Here is a 17,620-nt window from a genome sequence, read left to right on the forward strand (position 1 = left end):
ATCCTTCCATGCCTCAAAGGAAATAATCTCCTCTCTCAGCTTGACAGAGCCCACTGGCACCGCATCAATCTCCTCCACATTTCGCTTCGACACCCAATAGTGTTCATGTTCCTTACTACACACAGGTCCCAACCTTCCCTTTTGAGCTTCTTGTAGCACTTATCATCTAGCTGTATACTTCCACTTTCGCTCAGACACGTCCAAATCTCACTCGCAAAGGTGATCTCGGCTCGACATCCATCACACCAGAAAAACGCCGTCTCAGGCTCGTCAGGCAACGATAGAAAGCTTCGAATAAACGTCTCGCCTTTTGCCATAGCAATTTCCATTTGGATATCCTCTGTTTCATAATTGGCTACGGCCCTGGTATACTCTGCCCTGGCGATGCGGCGCATCAGATCCATGCAGGCTATGTGGTTAGGAAGGTCTCGCATTACTGCCAATATGTGTCCGAGGTTGTATAGTGAGTAGAGATCATTGTCAGTGCGGTCGTCAGAGAGCATCTCCAGTGCTTCTGTTACACGCGGTCGCAGTATCTGCTTGGCTTTGTCGGTGTTACCGCGGCATCTGAAGTATTGCACAAAGGCAACCGTAGGCTCGATAGCATGCGACTCAAGAGCCTCAAACTCAATATAAGCTGCTTCAATTTTGTCAAAGAAGCCTTAAGCCCTTGTTGGATCGACATCCTTGGCAGTTGCAAGCTCTAGCCATGCGGGCACCATATAGGTATCGATGAGGTTAACAGCCCGCTCGTGAAGCTCAGTCGTAGCCTCGCTCTTATAGAGCTCCCATACCGCAATATCAGCTTCTACGTGGTCCTTGATACTAAAGAGAGTCTTGCCGTAGTAGTATCGGATTGTGAAGAGATCGTCTTGGTCACCCCTGGAAGTGGCCTTTGCAATGGCCCGAACAAACAGTGTTTCCAGAAGATCATATCTTGCGAATGTTTCAAAAAGCTTTACGAGCAGCGAAAGGAATGCCTCCCCGGGTTCCAGAAGTCTATCCATCAGGAACTCTCCTGCTGCGTTGGGGCCGTCCTGAGGCTCGTCGAGCAGTCGTTCAAAGAAAGTGATCATGGGTTCCCAGCAGCAAGCCATCGAGTACTTTTGGAGAACATCCGAGAAGCTACTGAAAAGATGGATGGACCTACCAAGGTCAAAGACCTTGGAGTATGTCGCGATAGCCTCCTCCTGTCGTTCCCCATCTTCCCAGTACTTGTCTCCAAGACTGTAGATGACTCGTGGTAAGATTCCTTTGTGGCCTCGCTCGTTTTGCCATTCCGTGTCCTTCACGAGCTTATCAAGCACCGTCTCAAAGTGACTGAGAGACTCCTCCTTCGATTCGATGACTCGGGGCAGTGCGTAGGAGGCGACCCAACTTTCTGGATTCATCTCCAATGCCTTTCGTGCTCTCTCTTCTGCAAGTGACTTGGGAATCTTCTCACCTGCCACATAAGAGAGAAGTAGTGATGCTTGGGCCTCCCATGTTGAGCCTTTCTCCTGGAATTTGAGCATCTCTTGTGCCCAATCTTCCAGCCAGTGGATATCTGCTGATGCCGGGCTATGAACGGAATCTACGTCTTCACCATCTTCTGTCTTCTTCTCCTTGTCATCTCCTGGGGCTGTCTCTGTTGATTGATCGCCATCATTTACTTGCTCACTTTTATCAGTGGGGGATTTGTCCTAGAAAGCTTTAATTCGTTGCAATGTTACTCCATGATGAGAAAAGGTTGAATACCTTGTTGAGAATCGTATCAAGGAGTATATAGGCCCGAATAGCCTCCCGCTGAGTTGTGTCCTTTGTAAACAAGTCTTCAGCCGCTAACTTTGCAGACGAGCCGAAAAGAGCCAAGTGGCGATTGGCATCAGGTGCGTTAAACGAAGCTACCAATGCCGTGCTCTTGACATTCTCGATGACAGCAGAGTCCTTGAGCCATTTAGTAAGTGAGTTGACTCCTTGATCCGATAAAATCCATGTTTTCCAACTCGCAGGAAGATGATCCTTGGAGAATTGCACTTCATCGGCATCCTCGTGAAGCAAGTGAAAGCCAAACAAGAAGTCGAGAGCATACTGCTCCGTAAAGAGTCTGAGCAAGGTATCGCCAACTTGAGCCTTGAGAGAACGGTCTGTCAGAGATAGGTCGGTCTCCTTCAGATGAACGTGGAGGTTGTCACAGGCATAGTCCAAAAGACGCTCGGTCTTTTCGTTGCGCTGATCGGTAAGGCAGCTTATACAGCGCAATACCATAGAAGCTTGGGAGTTGTCTGGGTCTTGACAGATATAGTTACCTTTACGAGCCATCTTCAAATCGAAGAAATCATCAAATCCAAACTTCTGGTATAGGTCGCTTGGACAGATAGTTGTGAGGTAGTGCTTGATGATATTAACCTCGGCAGGTTGTATATCCTTGAACCCACTGGAACTTTCACTGTCCTCGACATCTCGTTTCTTGAGCGGAATCCTTTCTTGTATAGCACCAAGTTTGTACTGCACAAAACCGGAATCGGTTGTAAAGATGGTGTACTTTGACGCAATCTTGGCTTCGATTGACATGAGCGAGGTGCTTGCTTTGGGGCCAGCTTTGAGGGCGAGTGCTGCTTCGATCTGGGCTGGTGAGAACCAAATTCGTGCATCGTTGACCCAAAGAATCATCTCATTAATCTCTGCGATCTCCTTTGGCGTGCGCTGTTGGTTTAGCTTCTCGATATCAGACTCGATCTGGTCAGGCCGTACATTGCCAGCTGATTCCAGTAGAGCATCAATCTCTTCGACATCGTCCGTTTTGGAGATATTGTCATGGACTCGCTCGATCTTGTAGTTTCTCCCCTCGTAGAAGACTGTAGTGATGAGAGAATCTTGGTCCTTAATTCAGAGACACCTGGCCTAGACGTGTTTTTGAGGATTTCCATACTGTCCATCCGCCTGTTGATGTACAAGACAAGGTCCTTGCTGTTTGCATCGCCGAGAACAATCTTGTCCATCTTAACACCACCGGCCAAATTAATGGCGTCAAAGAGCTCTTTGTTTCCTGTCAGAAGTATCCGAGCTCTCTGAATGATCGGATTGTCGGAGAATCGTTGTAAGAAGCTGATCAGTACCTCAGCGTTGGCACCTAGCCCATCGAGTACGATATAGAATGTCACATCCATAGCTAGCAGGTCTTCGTTCTCGAGGAGAAGCTGTGTCCACATGTCCAACGCGCTGCTAAAGGACTGGGACTTCTCACAAATGCCTGCGACGCTCTTCATGACGGGATCTTCGGCTAAGGCGAGTTGACACATGACGTATCTGGAGATAATGTTGGCATCGTTGGCGTCTGTTGTGGATTTGGTATCAATGTCAAGAAAGTTATGTGCAGTGACAACTCTTTTTCCCGACCCCTTCATCTTGCGAAGATGAACGACGACATTAGATGCAAGGGGTGTCTTTCCAGCCCCTTCTTCGCCCCCCAGAGCCAGGATACGTTTCGAATCTTCAGAGCCCGAAATCCAACGAGTAAAGCGAGAGTCTTGGAAAAGCCACTCACCGGTGCCCTCGAGGATGTTGCCTTTGTGTCGTTTCCACATCTTATCCCATGGTTCACGACCAGGTTCGATGATGGTACGGTCCAAGTCCAGTGCGTTGACAATGATGAGTTTCCAACTGTTTATATCTCTCTCATGCTGCTTCTGCTTCCTATCGTCAACCAGGCTGGTATGCATGTTCCTGGTCAAATTCAATCCGTCCTTAGAGTTGGCGGCGGCTTCGTTGCTTGATTTCCAAGTCTGTGCAGACACGAGCCCATGCTCCTTTTCCACCAGGTTCTTCATGGCACCTAGTAGCTCCTGCACGCCATCGTCATTGAGGAACATCTGCTTCATGGAAGCAGCAAACTTGCTCCACTTTGAGCGCAGCTTGAGGGTATGGTCACAGATGTCCACAAAGATCTGGAGATGCTGACAAGCGATTTTGGTGAGCTTCGAATCCATCCCATAGTCAGTGTAGTAGGTAAGTCGTTCTAGAAACTCAATACACTTCTCAAGAAGGCTGGCAAGGCTTTCGAAGATACCCTCATAACCCTACCATGCCCGGATCACGAAGGCGAGAGCATTGTAGCTGGTACCAGCTAGAGCAAATACCTGTGCCAATCGTCAGTATAACAATGGGAGATAGAAGTTGAAACGCACAAATGATGCCCCATCTGCGACGATGCCCCCGATGGTCTGGATGCATTGAAGCATTCGGTTGAAAAATTTCTTAACAGGACCATAATTCTCAGACGCCTTCTTGTCCTTGGACTGGGATTGATCCAAATGTTGCAGGACGCTGTTTATGTCCAGGTCCGGTTTGATCTTGGAACAATCTCCACCTGCCATCTGCAAAACGCGAATCTCGACTTGTTTCCAAATCTGTGAGACCTCATCATCAACATCAGTGCCAAAGACACCAGTGCTGACCAAGCTGCCGGCGGACATTGTAAGTGCCATAACGTTGAAACAGAGAAATCAATACTTCAGATGGAGGAGGAGAAATATAGCAAAGGAAAAGCGATTAGAAATCCTATCTTTAAATATTGAAGGCTACTTCGTATCTATTATTGACAACTGGTGCCTGGAGCTGACGCGAAATTCGGGATTTTTGTCTTCAAGGTGGACTGATGTGTCGGTTGTTGGTCGTGCGGCTGAAACTGCGCCGTAGCATCTCACGCTTTGCAGGTGCTGACTTTGCAGAGAGACCAATCAATAATCAACTTGTATCTCCGAATAAAGTCAGAACATGGTTGCTGCTGACACAATGACCAACGTGGGAATGCAATGCGACGAAACATACCACTACATTCGGCTCAATTGCCGCACATCACCAGTTAATACGAAGGGCATACAACTTTTAATATGGCAAGCAAGAGCATAGGAGAGAACAGTAGTGAGACATTGATAGTTCTTGCTCAAGCTTTGTCTACACATAGATAGAAATTTAGCTAATAATACAGTATAATACAATCCTCCTTCTGCAACTATATGTCGAGCAATATTGAAAACTATTCACCTAAAGAAATACACTCATACATGTCTCACCTAGCAGTTAATCCTTACCAACTTCCTATACGTCTCTTTCTGATAGAACATTACCTAAAACAGCCCTGAAATCCCCTATTCCTAGATACACTGATTATCCATAGTTCGACACCATTTCAATCTCAATTGGTGGTGCAAGATGATTACTCCGGTCTTCTCGTCTGTTGGGTACCCCAGCTGCTCCAAACTGCCATGCCTGCTTTGAGATATGACGAGACTACCTCAACTGCACCACTCGTTTCGCTTGGTGGCATGCTCTGTGGAGCACTCAGTGGAGTCATGCTTGCAGAATCAGGACTCCCAGACTGTTTGGGTTGCAGGCCCTCGTGTTCAATGTTTCTCGGGCCATTGCTGTTGAATCCTGCGGCATGATTTGATCCCCGAGATTGTTTGCTAGCTCCACGTGCACTTCTGCGCGAGGACTCGAGCTCCTCTTCAATCATTTGGTCTACGTCTTGGACGAATGTCTCGCAGAGATCCCTCAGCCTCATCGAAACACCACGATGCCAATCCTTGCCAGCTTTGGGGTTTAGCTGAGGATCTAGAGCACATTGAATTGATCGAACTGTGCTCCTTGTGAGCTCCAACTTATCTTGTTGACGTGCCCTTGCCATGCTCGCCAAGCTTGGGCTATCAGCAGGGTAAGCAAACCTCCATTGATCGATATATGTGGCCACCAATGGCTTGAACACCCGAATGGCCCAGGTATATGTGTTTTCCAGTATGAGTCGGAATTTCAAAATATCGTGAGGCTCAGTCATGTCACCTGTCCAGATACATTGCATTATCTGGCGGGAGTATTAGTATAGTTTCGTTGCTGAATCTCAATCTGCACTCACATAACCCTCTTTGTATCCATGGAATTGCTGATTCTTCTTATCTTTGAAGCGATATGCCATGAAATCTTTAGCAAAAAAGGTTATCCACACCTTGACTTGGGGTCCGACTGTGGTAATAGTTGGAACAGGAGGGACCTGTGCTTCATCGGCCAACTGAACAGCGAACTCCGCGGCATTCTGATTCAGCTTGACGGCACATCCACTTGCATTCGCTGCTTGACAGTAAACAACCTCCTCCAGTTGCCTGGGTCCAGCAGTGGTGCTCCTTGCTTTGCCCTTTGCTCTTTTGTATTCGACAATAAGCCAAGGATAGGAAATCAAGTCTGCTTCTAGGGGGGTCTTCGTATTGAGAATATTAAAGGGAGTAGGTTTCAAGCCATGTTGATGTAGATCTTTCAAAGTGGACCATGAGAATGGTTCCACGAGGGATGGCGTTGTTGCTTTGTGCCATTCCCGCGCTTCGTGAAGAGTTACCGTAGGTATATGAGAGTCCGGGTGATACATCGGAAGACAGAAGACGAGATCGGGCTTCGGAGTTTTTAAAAGTTGACTTTTTTCTTTTCTTTTATTGAAGGTTGTCCATAAGGCATCTGTATCGCTGTTATTGTAAGTTTCTGTCTCCCGTCTTGATCTTTGGAAGCTACTTACAACACTATAGAGTCATAGTAGTATTGGCATCGTGAGGATCTGGGAGAATGAATATCGGCGAAGAGCCCTAAGATGGAGGTTTATACTGACATGCGAGGTCTCCTCCCTGAGATCGAGGCACGTTCCATTAGTGGGTCGAGAAAAAAGGCTCGAAAGAAATCGTCCCAGCGATCTTCACTGAAACCCCCATTGGCAAGTCTTTTTGCTTCATTTTGGATATTCAGATCTGTTTTAGTAGTAGGGTCAAAGTTCTGGCATGTAAAGTCAAGCATTGCCTGTTCCAGACTTTTAACATGGGGCGGGAGAGGGTCCATGTCTTGATTTCGGAGGTCTTCATCGTAGAAGAAGCCGGTATCAGCCAACGAAGAACGTTTCCAAGACATCTTTTTCAAAAATGCAAGACTTGGAGAGGTTGATTTAGAGAGAAAGAGAGAGACAGATTATACAGATAGACAAAAGTCGCCGTTATGGATTTCCTTTATGAATATATGTATGGCAAGGTTACATCTGTTGGTTGACAGACTTACATCCTTGCTTAGTGGCGTCTCAGATTGCCTACCTTACCTGTCAGCCTTAGTACTGTACAGTTCCCATTTCGGCGAGTTGTTTTGGTGATAGTCTGCCTCACCTCCATAGAATGTCCCTCCCAAGCAGTAAATTGATTAATGGATCAGGAGGCAAACATGCCGCGACTAAGTGTCATACACGAGATTCTAAGCATTCTGTCTAAACTTATAAATAATCAATCTAAATAATTCGTAGTCATTCTATATCCATAAGAGAAATTCAGAAATTCTAATCAAGTCATCAGCTTATCCTGCCTCCTTGGCCATGCGTCTATCCCCTACATGACCTGCCTAGATAGGACAGCCAAGGCAAGTGAGAAATGAGCTGAAGCCAGGATTAGCTACTGAGCGAATCAAGCGTCATGGCTAATACGCACCAACAGTAGCGCCCGGACCATCCGGGTTACCCGCCCGCTCTCCCGAGTGTAGCGACGGTTAGCCGATGTCTTTAGCAAGGGAAAGAAACTCGGGTAATGTTTTACGGGGAAAGCTATTGTTTCAAGAATCTGCAAGGGAGATTGCACGCAACTGATCGGAAGTAACATGCCTGTAGATTTGACTAAAGTGAGATAAGCGGCTTGCAAACTCGAGCACTCTGGGCCGACTCTTAAAGATAACAGTTCCATTGGGTGGATGTGAGGGCTGATACTGGCCTTATCTACGGGCCCAGCAGCCACTCCGCAACCTGCAGCGCAGCTCGCATACGCAATGGGGCTGACGAGAAGTGGGACACATGACGCGATTCAGAGAGGCTTTCAGGTCCAATAAGGCTGAAGTAATTAAATTATATGCGTATAGTATATTCTAGAACCCAGAGTTGATAGAACCGGTGCAAAGCATGTGTGAGAAGAATCCGAGTGAGTAGTTTACTCCTGTCTTGGTGCATCCTTCATCGTCGTTCTTGGTACAGAAGCCCAAGATCTCGCTGTTCTGTGAGAACTCCCAGCCTTCGCCATTCCAGTTGAAACCGTACTGATCCTCCGTCTTCAGTCCTCGGATCTCAAAGAAGCCTTCGATAAGGCACCTCTCAGAAACACACCAGAAGGGCATTAGCATAAGGAAATTTAAAGTCTTTCGGGGTTTAAACATACCTCGAATTGCTGGACGTTGTCGAGACAGCCGCCTGGGTACGACACAGCAACTGCGTCAGTGTTATAGATGTCACCTCCAGTATCAGGAACAATCTCTCCGATTCCCACTAAGTCAAGGTTAGAATCAAAGGCGGCAACAGAAGGGAGATGCGTACATACTTTGAGATGCAGAAGTGCCGACTGCGAAATCAGCTTGAGCATAGCCAATCAAGGCCATCAAGCTAGCGATCCGAAGAACAGAGTACATTTTGACGAGTATGGACTTGGAAAAAGATTGCAAGTATACTGGGATCGTAAGTTGAGGCTGATGAATTGCTGATGTTTCGAAAAGTCGAGCTGAAATTGGTGCCCTTATATATCCATCATGAACTTGCCAAGACTCGGACTATAAATGAAACAGTATGACGATCTTCTCAATGATCAAGACAATAAAAATGTTGCCTGAAATGATCATCGATATAGAGACATGAAATGACGTATAATGGTCTTGGCTGGTGTTGTCGCACAGCCTTGGTGGGTCTTGCTATTGTGAAGTGAGGCTATGATCTTGTTTTGTCTCCCAATTTGGTCAATGCAAGGGTTAGATAATCTGGAAAAACTTATAGCCCATAAGCTTATTCCCCATACTTTTGTCGATTATCCCCAGTTTGAGGAAGGATAGTTTGTTTTAGTTCTGGGCTAGCTTGTCGAAGGATGAGAAGGATTAAAAATACTACGTCATTGCGCCCCGTGGGGCAGAAGGGACATGGACGTGAGGGAGACATTAAGATATCGCTAGCATCTTGGAAATGAGATCAATTGACGGAAGTCTACCAAGCAAAAAAACAAGAGAGAAGCAAAGTGAGTTAGTAGAAAGGACTTGTTCAAAAAACAGGATGTAGAGTTCGAGGCAGGTTCGACAATATCGCTGCCTGCTCGTCCGTGGGCCTGGCTTAGGTCTTGAGCAGGGGTCCAAATCCTTACGCAGATCAATAGAGGCCTTAAAGGGGTGAAGATTGTTTGAGAAATCCTCGGTGGATAACGAATGACGAGTACCAGGTGCTAGTAAAGATATGTTTGATTCGCGGATTTAGCAGTAGTAAGGGCAACTATATCGGAGTCGTCTTGTATAGGGTATCCGGCTCGGTCACGAAGACTTATGTGCATATTGAGGATAGTGAATTGTGTCTTTAAGCAAAGGTGTATTGCGATGACTTGGTTTAAGGAGAACTTAGGCACATAGATAAGTCATCTCTTAACCAAATATAAGATAATGATAGTTATGGGGACGATAACAGACCCTCGCTGCTTATCTAGCGAGCATAAGCCACCAAGATCTACATTGGTGCCCGATTTCGAGTTGGTAGGGTTGTACGAGATTGGAAGAGGAATTAGTTTTATGCATAGTGTGCTGAATGTATAGTCTTTGTAAGAGATCGCGTTGGTAACCAGTGGTTGAGCGGAAAGAAACTCGAGCAACATGCGTTTCCAAGAGAAGCGAAGCTCAGCCATCGGATTATTCAGCAAAAAGCTCACCTTCCGAGGCTTCTCGTCACCTTCCAACCATGGGTTAAGGTGGGATGATCACCAAGCGACCTGCCTATAAGGGCATGTTCCTGCAATGCCGAGCCCAATTACCCCTCTCTAAGAACTTTTGAAGCGCATGCTAAGAAGATGCGGAGCGGTGAATATTGAGGAAGACATGGTTGCAATTAAGCTTAAATTTTACCGTTCAAGCTAACGAAAAGTCACGATGAATTCTATCCTTGGGTTAATTGCTTTGTAGAATGACTTTCGACTTTCGAGACCATTAATTGAACCAGTATCATCCAGTATCGAGATGCGGGGAAACGCCAAGTGCCCAGCGTTCCTTGCATACTACCCAGGAACAAATGCTGACCCGCGTCATGTTTATCTCTGACCTTGTTGCGATTTTCCACTAATTAACCAATGCCCTTCAATCCCACCGCTTGGCTCTTTTGCAATTCCCCTCATGAGCTTCCCAACGTGGAGTAGGCAATGTCACCCAATGACTTGGCAACCGACGATGCAGACGAATCGTTTACCAAAACGTCGCATTGACCGTTCAATGCCAATTGTTTCTTACAGGGGATGGAGATATCACGAGGCTTGGTGGTATTGAGATCCAGGGCAACCGGAGTTTGCATAGGATCTGCAGGTATATAAAGATGATGGTCTGTCCACATTGCCCGTGTTTCAACCCACTTGCAAGGCCTCTTTCGTCAATACCTTCGCTATCGGGCCTATTCTCTGATCTTCTGACCTTGCACCGTCCAACTAGACATCATGCGTTACACGGTCCCTCTCATGGCGGCGCTGGCTGCCTCGGCTACAGCTACTGCACCAATTGGAGCCGGAAAGCGCGCGCAGAAGCTCTACACACTAGAGACCGCACCCGGTGAGACTGTCGAGGTTACTGAGGACGAGAAGTTTCAGATGATTGACGTACGTTCCCGTGCAACATACTCGTAGGTAGAGAGGCTTGATTGCTGATTGTTTGCAGGACCACATTCACTTCTTCGACATCACAGAGTGGAAGGACCACAGTGCCGCTCCCTCAGGTGCTCGTCTCGCCAGCACGACCAGCAAATTCCCCGAGAAGCTCGCTCACCAAGCCAATGTCAACAAGATCGTCAAGAAGGTCAACGTCAAGAACATTGAGAAGCAGCTCAAGAAGTTCTCCTCGTTCCACAACCGCTACTTCAACTCTGCCTTCGGAGTTGAAGCTGCTGAGTGGCTCCACAAGGAGATCCAGAAGGCTATCAAGAAGAGCAAGCATCCTTATGCCTCGGTCCGACTGGTCCAGCACCAGGCTTGGTCGCAGCCCTCGATCATTGTCTCGATTCCTGGACAGGTTCGTCTTAAGACTGTTGTTACGGGTTCTCATCTTGACTCCGTTATTTCTAACGACCGTGGAGCTGGTCGTGCTCCTGGTGCCGATGATAATGGTTCTGCATCTATCATGCTCTTGAACCTCCTCTCTGCCTTCCTGGAGGATCCCCGAATCGCCAAGGGCGATCATCTCAACACTGTTGAGTTCCACTGGTACTCAGCTGAAGAGACTGGCCTCCTCGGATCTCAGGACATCTTCAACAACTACGCCCGACTCGGCATACAAGTCGAGGCTATGCTCAACCAGGATATGGTTGGCTACAAGGGCCGTGACGGAGTCGAGCGTTTCGGTCTCATCACCGACAATACCAGCCCTACACAAAATGACTTCCTTAAGCTCCTTATTGAGGAATACGCGGATATCCCCTATGAGGAGTCTACCTGCGGTTATGCTTGCTCTGACCACGCCTCGGCTAATCGCAACGGCTTCCCCTCGTCATTCCTCTTCGAAACGCCTTTCGGAAACCACAACCCTTACATCCACACTCCTAACGATACTATTGCACATATTGACTTTGGTCACGTCATTCAACATGCTAAGGTTACTGCTGGTTTTGTTTATGAGCTTGCTCATCGCAACTTTACTGCCTAAGCTGGTCGCAAGAGGAAAGAGATAGATAGCTCATGATCCAGTAATCTATAATAAAAACTCAGATGATAAATCGGTTCTACATACTCTGGTAACATTAATAGTAAGGAGGATTGCCTCTGTGTAATATGTTACTGTTTATTCCCTATGGTGAATGGACTCAACGAAGTCACTATGTCCTGCTTGGTTGAGGTGCCGAATTTAAGATGAAGAATGTCGCGTGGGTCTGGGGTCGCTTTCCGTTTTCATACGGAATCCCATCGTTACTTGACCAATGTGGTTGAAGGGGCTAACTAGTCTATGTGATAAGACGGGCTGCATTTCCTAAACCAGTAAGAAGCTCTGCAGTTATGTGGGCTCGTACCACTCTGCTTACTGAGCTTACTGAATTATCGTGCGGCTGAATTCCCCTCACAAGCTTCAACACAATTCTTCAATCTTTCTTTCACAGCGCAATCATGGATCCGTTATCGCTCGCTGCCAGTATTGCTGGCCTGGTGAGCCTCGCGGGTGCTGTTATATCAGCCGGTTACAAATTGAACTCCAAGTTGAATGAGGATACGAGCGACACAAAAACGCTGGTTAATGAGACAGCCAACTTCTCGGGCATCTTGCTGGGTGTAAAGGCACACCTAGAGTCCTTTCACTCTCTCGATGTCGATTTGGAGGCTGTTCACAACACCATTGAAGACAGCAAGCTTACGATAAAGCTTATCGATGAGTTATTAGCCAAGCTTTCAAAGTCAAATCGCATTGAGATGTTGATCAAAGCTGGTGGACGGGAGGAGCAGGCCGTGAAGTTACTTCGACGTATTGAGCAGTACAAGATGTTCTTTGTCCTATGCTTTCAGCTTGAGCAAAGGTAAATACTTTCTTGGTCCACCCAGGAGAGAAGAAATACTGATATGGAACTAGCTCTCAATCCGAAACCCTCCAGATCCAGATGGAAGGGATTGTGACTCAGTTGAAGTCATTAGACGAAACTCAGAAGGGCGTTGAGAAGGCAGTTGGTAAGTTGGTAGATGCTGGTCAAAGTAAGTACTTATCTCCTGCTCGCGAAACTGGCGCTCAAATGATACTGTGCAGTTCAGCAACAAGAAAAGATCATCAAATGGCTTGGCACACCAACAGAAGATGAACACGATGATCTATGCAAGCAACGAGATACGTCATCGGCTGAGTGGATTTTGAAGAGGGAAGAATTCAACAAGTGGTTATCCTGTCCAGGTTCAGCATTATTATGCCTGAACGGAACACGTAAGTGCATTTACCTACGTGCTGCTAGTGCTAAATATTCTCTTAGAGGGTTCAGGAAAGTCGGTGGTTATGTGAGTTTCTGCATTCAAGACCCTATAATACAATATGTTTAACAAGTCTATAGATCCAAGGTTATCGAATCGCTTCAAGAGTCTACGCTTGAGTCTGGAAGTAATGCTGTAGTTTACCACTACTGTCGCTTCACCAACCCATCCAGTCTTTCACCTACGAATCTCGTCGGGTCGCTCATAGGCCAGCTTCTCAAACAATCTTCCCACCCAAGCGCCGTCTTAGAAGTTGCGAATAATGTCTACGAAAAACATCGCAAGCGATCGGCTCACCCAAGCCTCCAAGACCTGCAGGCTCTATTCACTGATCTCTCTAATTACTCCGAGAGAGTTCTCCTTGTCATCGATGGCTTGGACGAAATGAGTGGCTACTGGGAGATCTTGGACTTCTTGGAGACTCTACCCGAGGCAGATACCGAGTTCAAGGTTCTCATAGCAAGCAGAGCTGGAATGGGCCTGGATGATGCTTTTTCGTCCTGTTTCAGAGTCACAATCACATCGAAGGATGTTGCATCCGACATCGAGAGCTTGGTCCGCAAGAAGCTCAGCAAGCGTCGATTCCGAGGAAGTGAAGTCGAGGAGGTCATCAAAGAGCTGATCATCCGTGCTGATGGAATGTAGGTAATCACAAAGTCTTACTATTACTGGCTGATAATCATCATCTATAGGTTCATCTGGGTCATCTGCCAGATCGATCATCTCTCCCGCGTCCGAACAGTTCTCAGCCCAAAGCTTGTCCAAGCACTACCCCGCAATCTTGAGAAGACATTCGAGCAGGCCTTCCAAATGCTCGAGGACGAAGAAGAGAAAAGGCTTGCCAAGCGTATCCTACAGTTTGTCATGTTTTCTAACAGACCATTCGATCTATCAGAATTGGTCGAAGGGATTGCCGTCACGTTAGACACAAAGACTCTAGATGATGTCAGAGGAAGCTCACTGCGCGAAAAGAGCTACGTCTTTGAGCTTTGTGGGAGCTTGATTCGAGAGTCTCAGGCAACCTCAAAGATCGATCTGGCACACTACTCTGTTTACCAGTTTCTTCAATCACCGAGACTAGAGGGAACGAGGGAGAATGAGCTATATCTGGATGCGTCTGATGGTAATATAGAGCTTCTCGCGGCTTGCATTCGGTATCTGACCATCGAGAACATTTCAGCTGGTGGCATTGCCGAAGAGGTAGAGGCTGCACTTGAAGATGACGATCTGTACATCAGCCCAGAAGTGTTCACAAATACGCCATTCCTCCAGCATGCTGTTAGTAATTGGCCAGCTTATGCTTCGAAACTCTCAGATGCCGAGCTTAAAGATATCTGGACCTCTGTTCTACTTCCGTTCTTCGAGCCTAGTTCGAACTACTTCAAGTTCTGGGTACGCAAAGCACGCTATCTTCACGGATACTACAAGTATCCTCCGGGAATCACACCACTGCACGTCGCTGCTGCCCATGGGCTGCCAAGTCTGGCAAGAATCCTTTTGGAAGATAGCCATCTCAGCAAAGCGACTTGGCAGATATCGAAAGCCAAAGTGGGGAGCAGGACGCCGCTACATATGGCTATCGAGAACGATCAAAACTCGGTGATCGATCTTCTTCTGGAACTTGATCTTATCGACTCAACAGATGAAAGAGGCAGAACCCCTCTGCATCTAGCTATTGAGTGTGCAAACGAAGAAGCTGTCGCTAAGCTTATTTCAGCTGGCGCAAATGTGAACCACTGCGAGGAAGACGGACGCACACCCCTCTTCATCGCCATTGAGAACAACTGGGATGGTCTCGCAACACAGCTCGCAGAGATGGCGAGCCGGCATACAACCATGCCAGATGGGCGCGGGCCGCTCCACCTTGCAGCACAAACTGGAAGTGCGACGTGGTTGAAATGTCTGATGCTCGCATTTACTCCAAGAGCCATAAACAAGCCTGATAATCGTGGTTGGAGCCCTCTACTCTACGCTGTTGATAGGGGCCATTTGGATGTCGTCAAACTTCTATTGTCAAATCCGAACTGTATAGAGGTTGGTGATAAGAACGGATGGACGCCTCTACATGCTGCTATCAAGCAAAAGAATGTGGACTGCGCCACAGAGTTACTGGTATCTAATGTTCCGAAATTACCATTCCCAGAATACAGAGAAGAGCCCGAAGAAAGAGAGGATGAACCTGATACTGAGATGACAGGGAAATATGGTGGAGCATACCGGCCCAGGCGGTCCGCTGCGGCAACTAGAGGAGGCCCGAGTGGAAGATCAAGTGACTGGGCACAGGAATCATCATCTGAATCCCACCATACAGCAACAGTCTCGTCTCCATTACTTCTGGCAGTTTCGATCAATTACAAGGCTGGGGTTGAATTGCTCCTCCGACATGCCGAAACCTACGGTCGAAAAGAATTAGGCTTGCTAGAGGAGGATGGCGAGTGCCTCAAAGCATCGATGGTGCAAACTGAAACAACCATCTTCAAGAAGCTCATTCCAGTCTCAACGGCAAAGAGCATACTGGCTGTTCTGCCTGATTGTCTCGAGAAGGGCGGAGTGTTTATGGATGTATTGAAGCAAAGACTGGGCACTGCCTTTGCACACAAGCAGCTTCTACCAGAGGCATTGTCCGGCGACAGATTGACGCTTGAAATTGCACATATGGTACTGGATACCTGGCCTATTCAAACTACCACGCTTCCAGATAACATACTTCACCTCGCTATACAGGTCGGATATGCCCATGACTTACGCTTATATGACCATGACTTACGCTTAATGCATCGTCTCATTGATGGAGGAGCCAATACCTCTTATGTTGACAAAGAAGGGCGAACCCTGTTGCATGTGGCAATCAACCACTTCAACTGGCCCGCTACTACCTTCATGATTGACAGTCTGCCATTTGGCAAAGCGATATTATCCAGTGCCCTTCACAATCTCGTTGACGTTGCTCCAACACAAGGCAATGACATCGATGCCGAGATTCTCTCAATCCTGAATCTGCTTCTCGACAAGGGCGCTGATATCAATAGCCATGATAGATCTGACCGCAGTGTTTGCCATATAGCAGCTGGTAGAGACGACGCTGTGTTCTTGAAATGGGCGTTAGAGAACAACGCTGTGCTGGCTGCTCCAGCCTCGAGAGATGATACTCCAATCACCGTGGCTGTGGGGTATCGGAAATATCAGATTTTGCAATGTCTTCTCGACAACATTCTTCAGACTGCACCAGAGACTCTGGTTGAGTTTCTGGCCACGCCAGGTACAAGCTGTGGGACACCCCTCATACAGGCCATTGAGCTCTCCGACATGACAAGCTTGGCCAAGCTTGTGGAAGCTGACAAGGCTGCCGAGTTGCTGGTTAAGAAGAATATCGATGAGTGTCAAAGTAGACGGCTGACAGCTTTTACCGACGCGTTGTGCAATGCTATTCGGAAGCAATCTGACCAGGCTGCCATGTTACTAATCAAATCCATGACTGATATCTCCAGAACAAGTTCGTCAGGCGAGACACCTCTGCATACAGCTGTGCGGGAGGAAGATGAAAAGATGGTAAAGGTGCTTCTCGAGCACGGGGCACAGTTGAGCGTACAGCATCGCGACACAGGAGAAACACCATTCGCAGTTGCAACAGTCGCCAATCTGACAGGGATAAAGACTATTCTAAGCGAGCGCCAAGTGGACTATCAACCCCAAGATATCATTGCAGCAGCCAAAGCTGGAGACGAAGGCTTGGTTGCAAAAGTCTTGGCTGCATACCCTGATGACTTGTACAATCAGAGAAAGGCACTATTCACATCCCGAAAATTACGACAGAAGAAGATTGAGAAGACCCTCCACGAAGTTTTATCAACGGATACCGAATCTTCTGTGGTGGACGATATAGCCAGGAATGCATACGGTGATACAGTTCTGCACCAAGCAGTTCGTGCAATGAACCCCGAAAAGCTAAGGTTTCTGTGTAGTGGCGATGACAGAGCGGTACTGGATGCTTACGACTTGGGAGGTGATTCTGCGTTGATGCTTGCTATCCGATTGTGTCACTGGAGCGGTGCTGAGGTGTTGGCTAACGCAGGGGCGGATATAGATGAAGCCCTCGAGAAGGCGTATGCCGAGAAGTGTGAACTTTGGATTGATAAGCTTGTTGAGCTTAAAAATCGTTATGGAAGAGTGAGAGGTTTCGTATATTCTGTTAGTACATGATAGAGGTTAGGATTAGCTTTAAGTAGCTTGTCTTGAACGTGGCGTGGTTCTAAGCAACAGCCGCCGCCATTTTCCAGGGTTCTTGAGGATTCACAGTGCACTGGTTGAGAGGTATGGCGTCGTTAGACGTTTAGTCTAAATCATCCTTGAATCTGGCTTGGGTTACGCAATCGACGCGTTGCACTACTTTGACGGGTGTCCACAAGGGGAGAATTCCATGGGTTAGCAGACTGGCGCGTCATGGCAACAGTCTCCACCTTGGGCCAGGATCCTGTCAGTGATCGGGTCTATTCGACGGTAGTTGACTCACAGCCCTGTCAACCCTGTACTTCCCTTGGGGACTGTAAATTAGAGTTTGTGAGGATCTAGCACACGTACATCCATACAGGGCCTGAGGCCGTAATATATGAGTAGGCTTCCGGCGTTCTTGTTCATATGAG

The 17,620-nt window shown here is 47.4% G+C and overlaps 7 protein-coding genes across 8 annotated transcripts; 2 read left to right on the top strand and 5 right to left on the bottom strand.

Annotated features, from left to right (window-relative positions):
* Nucleotides 1-35: 35 nt before the first annotated feature.
* Nucleotides 36-329, bottom strand: FOIG_01653 (uncharacterized protein; the record flags this gene model as incomplete). Its single annotated transcript, XM_031198625.1, has 1 exon — nucleotides 36-329. One exon carries the CDS (start codon nucleotides 327-329, stop codon nucleotides 36-38), a length of 294 nt encoding a protein of 97 aa, XP_031070662.1.
* A 333-nt stretch (nucleotides 330-662) lies between these two features.
* On the bottom strand, nucleotides 663-3,968 carry FOIG_01654 (uncharacterized protein; the record flags this gene model as incomplete). Its single annotated transcript, XM_031198626.1, has 3 exons — nucleotides 663-1,682; nucleotides 1,738-2,855; nucleotides 2,912-3,968. The coding sequence occupies 3 exons, from the start codon at nucleotides 3,966-3,968 to the stop codon at nucleotides 663-665; spliced, it is 3,195 nt and encodes a 1,064-aa protein (XP_031070663.1).
* Nucleotides 3,969-4,058: 90 nt separating this feature from the next.
* On the bottom strand, nucleotides 4,059-4,454 carry FOIG_01655 (uncharacterized protein; the record flags this gene model as incomplete). The annotated part of the gene is made up of 2 exons (XM_031198627.1): nucleotides 4,059-4,118; nucleotides 4,167-4,454. The coding sequence occupies 2 exons, from the start codon at nucleotides 4,452-4,454 to the stop codon at nucleotides 4,059-4,061; spliced, it is 348 nt and encodes a 115-aa protein (XP_031070664.1).
* A 448-nt stretch (nucleotides 4,455-4,902) lies between these two features.
* FOIG_01656 (uncharacterized protein) lies at nucleotides 4,903-6,968 on the bottom strand. 2 transcript variants are annotated; one of them, XM_031198628.1, is made up of 4 exons: nucleotides 6,632-6,968; nucleotides 6,542-6,580; nucleotides 5,894-6,491; nucleotides 4,903-5,842 (listed from the first exon to the last, which is right to left on the bottom strand). In XM_031198628.1, exons 1-4 carry the CDS (start codon nucleotides 6,922-6,924, stop codon nucleotides 5,198-5,200), a joined length of 1,575 nt encoding a protein of 524 aa, XP_031070665.1. In that variant the 5' UTR covers nucleotides 6,925-6,968; the 3' UTR covers nucleotides 4,903-5,197. The 2 variants fall into 2 exon arrangements, with proteins under 2 accessions (XP_031070665.1, XP_031070666.1); XM_031198629.1 differs by having other exon boundaries at nucleotides 6,542-6,968.
* A 943-nt stretch (nucleotides 6,969-7,911) lies between these two features.
* Nucleotides 7,912-8,445, bottom strand: FOIG_01657 (uncharacterized protein; the record flags this gene model as incomplete). Its single annotated transcript, XM_031198630.1, has 3 exons — nucleotides 7,912-8,133; nucleotides 8,199-8,305; nucleotides 8,358-8,445. The coding sequence occupies 3 exons, from the start codon at nucleotides 8,443-8,445 to the stop codon at nucleotides 7,912-7,914; spliced, it is 417 nt and encodes a 138-aa protein (XP_031070667.1).
* Nucleotides 8,446-10,484: 2,039 nt separating this feature from the next.
* FOIG_01658 (uncharacterized protein) lies at nucleotides 10,485-11,682 on the top strand (the record flags this gene model as incomplete). The annotated part of the gene is made up of 2 exons (XM_031198631.1): nucleotides 10,485-10,643; nucleotides 10,702-11,682. 2 exons carry the CDS (start codon nucleotides 10,485-10,487, stop codon nucleotides 11,680-11,682), a joined length of 1,140 nt encoding a protein of 379 aa, XP_031070668.1.
* A 455-nt stretch (nucleotides 11,683-12,137) lies between these two features.
* On the top strand, nucleotides 12,138-17,180 carry FOIG_01659 (uncharacterized protein; the record flags this gene model as incomplete). Its single annotated transcript, XM_031198632.1, has 6 exons — nucleotides 12,138-12,541; nucleotides 12,595-12,713; nucleotides 12,766-12,936; nucleotides 12,983-13,007; nucleotides 13,061-13,621; nucleotides 13,673-17,180. The coding sequence occupies 6 exons, from the start codon at nucleotides 12,138-12,140 to the stop codon at nucleotides 17,178-17,180; spliced, it is 4,788 nt and encodes a 1,595-aa protein (XP_031070669.1).
* Between the last annotated feature and the right edge of the window lie 440 nt (nucleotides 17,181-17,620).

The sequence above is a fragment of the Fusarium odoratissimum genome (genome assembly GCF_000260195.1).
Source record: "Fusarium odoratissimum NRRL 54006 unplaced genomic scaffold supercont1.2, whole genome shotgun sequence".
Taxonomy (NCBI): Eukaryota; Fungi; Ascomycota; class Sordariomycetes; order Hypocreales; family Nectriaceae; genus Fusarium; species Fusarium odoratissimum.